Here is a 6,146-nt window from a genome sequence, read left to right as displayed (position 1 = left end):
GTCATATACTCAAGGATGTGCTAGCAAGTAAGGTTTTTGGATTCCTGTCTTGGACTTAAGCACCTGAAGTCCACCCACCTCCTGTTTTAGGTACCCAACTCCTTCATTGCATCCTTCCCTCTCCTCCCCGCCCCCCCCCTTTTTTTTTTTTAAAGGAAACACAAAAGGGAAGACAAGGCATCTCTCCACAAGGGGAGAGCTTGCGTAGATCCCTGCCGTGGCCTGTCCCATTACATTCTGCCGCAGCTCAGCGGAGGGCTGCGCTTAACCTCTCCCCTGGGATCCTGCTAGTCAGACATGTAGGCTCAGGACAGTTGATAGCTGTTACCCTCTGGTCAGCTGGTGAAAAGGATGGCTAAAAAATCACTTCCATTGCGAGCAGTGGTTGGAGGCCATTACTGCAGCAAACTAGTTTGCTATTCAAATGAAAGCGCTTAGGGTTAGAAGTTGTGTGCGTCATTTTTGAAGGTAGCGTGGCAGTAAACATACATGCTGAGCAAGGTAAACCAAGTGTGTACTGGACCATGGGGTGGGGAGGGAGGGAGGAAAAACATAAGCAGTCCAAAGCCACCTTGGTTTCATTTGTGTGCTCTTGTCTTGCCTCTCCAGATCTGCAGACACTACCAGTGTGTAAGCGTCTCTGTTCTGAATTATGACTGTGACATAGACAGCAAATGCCACGGACATGGGGTAAGTAAGGCAGGAACTTCCTTTTATGCTCATGTCCAGCCTGGGCTTAGTGCTCCCTCCTCGCTCCTCTGTAAGAAGGATCAGAGTCCTAGAGTTAAAGACCATTGGAGCAGCTAGAACAACCTCTCGCAAATCGCAGGCCATAGAAATGTGTACCCAGTTACCTTTGTCCTTAGGTCAGACGGTGATATTTTAATGGTGAGCTGGCTGCTAGCCTTGTGCTGCTCTCTAGGTAAAGAGTAACTCGCAGAAACTTGCTGGACTGTAGCTGTGCCAGTGAGCGTGGCAGCATTGTGAGGTGTTTCGCTGGGAAGCCCCAAGAGTGAGTCTGAGCGTGAAGTAAGCTGTTTGGTTTAGTTAACCTGAAAGGCGTGTTTAGGTCGGATGTGCGCTGGGCGATTTTAATCGTTGGCCAGGCAGGTTTTTGCCTGGCTAGCGTGACTTGGGCAGGACGGTTATGATGAGTGGGCCTGCTACAGGAATTGCAGGGTAGAGCTCTCCAGTGTGAGTGATGTAGGGTGGGTAGATGAGCCCTTGACGGCACTGATCGTAGTAATTGCTGTGTGCATGTGATTATACATTTATTTATTTATTTTTATTTTTTAAGGTGTGCAATAACAACAGGAACTGTCACTGTGATGCAGGCTGGGCCCCTCCGTATTGTGACTCGACAGGATACGGGGGAAGTGTAGACAGTGGGCCTTCCTATAATGGCAAGTAGTGACCAGGCAGCTCCAGGACAGTGGTCTCAGCTGCTGCTGATTGTTGTTTGGGAGGAGGGCAAAGCAAGTGCCTGGTGGCCTCCAAGCAGTTGCATGCTGGCCGAAGTGCTGGGAAACTGGAACCGTGGTGGGCTCTGTTTGCCAACTCGGGAAGGGTTTGGGTTTGGGGTCCCGTGGTGATAATTGGCAGCATGGTGGAAGTTGAAGGTATTCTAGCCATCTGCACCTGTAACGCTGCCTGCTTTTCCTTGTCTCCTTCCATTTCCCCAGACAAAGACACCTCGCTGAGAGATGGGCTTCTGGTCTTCTTCTTCCTGGTCCTCCCGCTGCTTCTAGTTGCTGTGCTGGCATTTGCACGGAGAAACCAGCTGAAGCAAAGCTGCGGGAGACTAATATCACGCTGTCGCTCGTAAGTGAATTCCCACCCCAGGCAGCTTTTTTGATGGTCACTTGTCGGATGGACCAGAGAAGTTTCTTTGCACAGGAGGATTCCAGAGAGCTGGCCTGAGGTGCCAAGTTGATACCCTCCCACTCTGATCTTGATGCCTCTAAGGGGTACAGTTGCAGGACTGTGAGCAGACAAGATGGTAGCCGTGCACCCAAGTGCTCCATCTGTGCGGAGACATTTCACAGTTGGAGACTTCCATCTTTCCTCGTTTTCTGGGTCCAGTCTTTGGCTCATGGGGACCTTAGAAATGATAGTTCTGAGCGGAGGGGGACTCCAGCTAGGCCTGGTCCTAGGGCATCTGTTCTGAGTGGTGGTGGGTGACAGAACAAGGAGCAGTGGTCTCAAGTTGCAGCGAGGGAAGTTCAGGTTGGATATCAGGAAAAATGTTTTCACTAGGAAGGTTGTGAAGCAGCGGCATGGGTTACCCAGGGCGTTGGTGGAGTCTTCACCCTTGGTGGTTTTTTAAGGCCTGGCTTGATAAAGATCTGGCTGGGATGATCTGGGTGGGGCTGGTCCTGCTTGGAGTAGGGGTTTGGACTAGATGTGACGTCGTCAGGTCCCTTCCAACCCTCGTTTTCGGTGATTCTGTGAAAAGGAAAACATGTTTTCCTGGCTGTCGAATGGTAAGAGTGAAATACCCGGGAAACCAATGCTTACAAAATGCTGTAACGTCAGGGTTTCAACGTTGTTTTCCTCGTCGCTGATGGTAACGTGACTGCTCAATATATACAGGTCCAATTCCAGATCGCATCGAACTCCTCCTCCTCCCCCTCGACCTCCTGTAGAGACAGACCACAGGCACTTCCTGCAGAGCACGCCGTACAATTCGAGAGACGTACCCACGGTAGGAGTGACCTGCTTTTCAGCGCTCAGACACCGATAAACTGGTCCTGCTTTAAGTAATGAATGTGGGAAGCCTGTTGTATTGGACACTGAGCAAGGAAGGACTTTTTGTACAAAACTACTTCTACTTGTTCTTGGCTGGGGGAGAGCGCATGGGGTTTTTGTGGCTCTTAAAATTAAATCGCTGTCTCCCTGTGTGAGCTATGCAGGGGTAAGAAATACTAGTGATTGCAGTTGGTTCGTGGCATGGAGCGTTGTCAGAGTCTTAGAATTGTCTCCTAGTATTTACAAAGAGGCCTCGTAAGCTGTAGCCTGCATAACATGTTCTATAAGAGCCTCTGTCAAATGCCATCCAGCTGGGCAGTGCTGTGTAAACAACCAGTGCTCTTAAATGACGAAGATAATCTGATGCGAAAATGTTTGAGCAGAAGAAAATCTACAGGTGCGTCTAAGCATAGGGCAGTATTGATCTTGCAGCATCGAGAAACAAGCTTGTAGTAAAAATGTCAGCCAGGATGCATGAATGAAAAATGTACTCACGTTAAATGTTCAGCTGTAAGAAGAGTTGGGGCCAGGCTACTAATGTGAGTTGGTTGAGTCATACATTACTGTACAATAGGGACTTGTCTCTTTCCTTTCTGGTGCAGATAACCTTGTTTCCTAGCAGCTCTTGGCCTTCATCTTAATCAGGAAGCCTATTTAAACAAAGCCAAGTGTTGTGGGATAGGGTGGGGACACTTAGTAGCTTTGGCCCAGAAAGCGTTTGTTGTCACAAACTTCAGACCTGGAAGGTACAGTGAGTTGTGCCGTTTTATAGTGCCAGCATCTGTGGCAAAGGCATGTTTGCTGTCATTAGCAAAAGGGACTTGCCAGGAAGGAGTTGGAGTGAAGTGTTATTAATTTATCTTGCAATGGTGCGGTAGGGAGTGAGACCCGCACGGTTATGCTGTGTCCTGCGGCTTGTCTCGTCTTGGGTAGCTGTTGAGCGAGATGGTCTGAAACCACGCTGCAGGCAGTCACAGGGGAACAGTGCTGGGGCTCTCCCAGGCAGAGGCATGCCTGAGTCATTCTGGCCAGGGCACTCGGCCCTCCCGTGCCTTGGGTTTCTGTGTGTTCGTGAGCTGTTGCTGTTGCAGAGAAAGGCCGATCCTGGCAGGGAAGTGACGGGGCCTTGTAGTGCCTGCCTTCCTCCAGCGGACTATCTGATGTGTGGCTTATCCTTTATTTCTAGAATGTGCAGGCGAACCAGTGCCCTGTGCCAGCTTATTCAGTCAATCAGTATCATCAGCATTACCAACCAGCCTATCACCAGCCTTACTACCATCCTCCGCAGTATCAGGAGCAGCTGCAGCAGAAGTTACCAACCAGGTCTGCAGTGATTTTTCTGTTTGTCATTTCTGAATACAAAGCAGGTGGGCGCGCTGTTGATTAGGGTAGCACATCCAGCCTTCTTCCTGTTCAGCGTCCTGCTAAAGTTTGTATACAGTCTTACTTTTGGTTTCTAGCCTATGGTTTAAAAATGCCAACAGTACAGTTAGTGCACTTGTTCCTGCTCTGCAGATATTGCTCGCGGTCCTTAGGAGTAGGTTGGTATTGTGCAGGCAGGGGAGTTTGCCCAGACAAAGCCGATTTAGGAAAGATGCAGAACTCCCTGGAAAGGTTGGAGACACTGGGTCTGCGGTACAGAGGAACTAGGACAGCCTCCAAATTTTGATGCGAGGCTTCAGTGTGGGAGTGGGGTTGAGCGTATGGGAGGGGAGGGAGGAAACACTGAGCACGGGGCCTGGGACATGGTGGGGAAATAGGAGGAGGAAGAGGGAGGTGTCTTGATGTACATAGATGCACGCTAACAGTTCCTCGCATCCCCCTCCTTTACAGGCCGCCTCCACCGCAGCAGGGACAATGCATTCCTTCTCGGCCAGCACCTTTACCTCCCAAGTAGCCTTCGAGTCCTCCGCCCCTCACCCTGAGCACTGAAATTGTATGTTATCCTCATGCCGAGCAGCCTGTGATTTCCCAGAAAGTCTTCCATCTGCAGCATTGGATAAGGAAAATGAGACTGAATAATAACAAGGACTGCAAAACTTTAAAATACCTCTACCAAAGCTACAGGGACTGAATACGTGAAGCCTGCTTTTAGCCCTGTATGTGCATCGTGGCTTTGCAAACTGACGTTGGACGAGCCAGTCGGAAGCTGTTCGGTCTGCATCAAACAATCCTTGAAGTGCAGCACTTGGGGAGTCCTTTGCTTTCCCCGTTTGTTGAAGAGACTTAATCGTGGAGTTTTAATGTGGGTTTTCTTATGTTTTCATTTTTGTGTGTAAAATGGAGGAGGAACGATTAACCGTGCGGGGTACAGCTGTCAAAAATGGAACAGAGAAAAATCGGGCCAGTTGAGGGAAACCACCCTGGTTTTGCATGGACCGCATTATATCCACTTATACGTGACTCAGAGCACAAGTGAAATAATGTCTTGGTATACTTTCAGAGGAAGATAATTTATACTGTAAACGTGAGTGTGCGCGCGCGAGTGTGTGTATGATTGTTAGCGGCATCTAACACTTCACTTTTTAAGCAGCAAAAAATGGATACTTCGTGCTGACTGAGACTAAGCTGTAGGGAATGACAGACAGTAGAAGAGCCAAACTCAAGTGTTTTAGGTAAAAAAATAAAAATCATGTACGTAGCTAGACCAGCAACCTCTACTAATTCCCCACTAATATTTTTGGTTGGCTTGAAAAGAAAAGGTACGAAAAAAATGCAGCCATTTCTTGGCTCGGGAGAGGGCGTGCTCTATTTTGCCTATGAAGGCGTATGCAGGAGACGGGGTGAAGACTACGACGTGGACCGATATGCGACCGCTTGACTGTCTCGAGCGCTTCAAAGCCTCGCAGCTCCCTGCACCCAGCGCACACCGTTTTGCACCAGCTTTCCCACTTGGATGTTCGTGTCAGTCGGTCAGGGCTCAGACCACGGTAGATCAGACGGCCGCCCATCTGCGCGTCGTTTGTTTTCGTATTTTCATTTTTTTAAATTGGGTTTTAAAGCTGAATCTGGAAGAAAAAAAAGATACGTTCCGGCATCAGTGGAAGCGTGTTTGTGTTTGGCGTGCGAGCGGAGGTGAAGCGAGTTCCACAAGGTTGTGCCAACTCGGTGGTGCGGGGATCCAGCGAACGGTGCCAGTCGACTTGCAGCCGTGAAACCTCGAATAAAACTAAAGCTTTTTCACTTTGGCCACTAAAACACTTGTTTTTTGTAAACGACCCCCTAATCTTTGCCAAAAACCCCCACCCCCCCTTTACCACCGTTGTATATATGCAAATACAAATCTATATAATGGGCACGTTTGCAGTAATAAAATACTTGAAGTCCTGTGCCGCTGCCGTGGCTCGCGCGGGGCGGGGGAGGGGCGGGGCTCGCGCGGAGCCGTTGGCGGGGCGAGG

The 6,146-nt window shown here is 49.5% G+C and overlaps 1 protein-coding gene across 3 annotated transcripts in view; it reads left to right on the top strand.

Annotated features, from left to right (window-relative positions):
- Positions 1-5,379, top strand: part of LOC109295537 (disintegrin and metalloproteinase domain-containing protein 9-like) — a 42,432-nt gene extending 37,053 nt beyond the window's left edge. For 2 of the 3 annotated variants that reach the window (XM_019514437.1, XM_019514434.1), the window contains 6 exons: positions 610-690; positions 1,298-1,403; positions 1,683-1,821; positions 2,593-2,704; positions 3,935-4,071; positions 4,582-5,379. In XM_019514437.1, coding sequence (XP_019369982.1) covers positions 610-690; positions 1,298-1,403; positions 1,683-1,821; positions 2,593-2,704; positions 3,935-4,071; positions 4,582-4,645 — 639 coding nt within the window. In that variant the 3' untranslated portion in view covers positions 4,646-5,379. The remainder of the gene's footprint in view (positions 1-609; positions 691-1,297; positions 1,404-1,682; positions 1,822-2,592; positions 2,705-3,934; positions 4,072-4,581) is intronic. The other variant, XM_019514436.1, reaches the window with a different exon arrangement.
- The last annotated feature ends 767 nt before the right edge of the window (positions 5,380-6,146 follow it).

Source organism: Gavialis gangeticus, unplaced genomic scaffold (genome assembly GCF_001723915.1).
Source record: "Gavialis gangeticus isolate Ggan-Ray unplaced genomic scaffold, GavGan_comp1, whole genome shotgun sequence".
Lineage (NCBI taxonomy): Eukaryota > Metazoa > Chordata > Crocodylia > Gavialidae > Gavialis > Gavialis gangeticus.
Note: the sequence above shows the minus strand (reverse complement) of the source record. Positions and strands in the feature narration are given on the sequence as shown.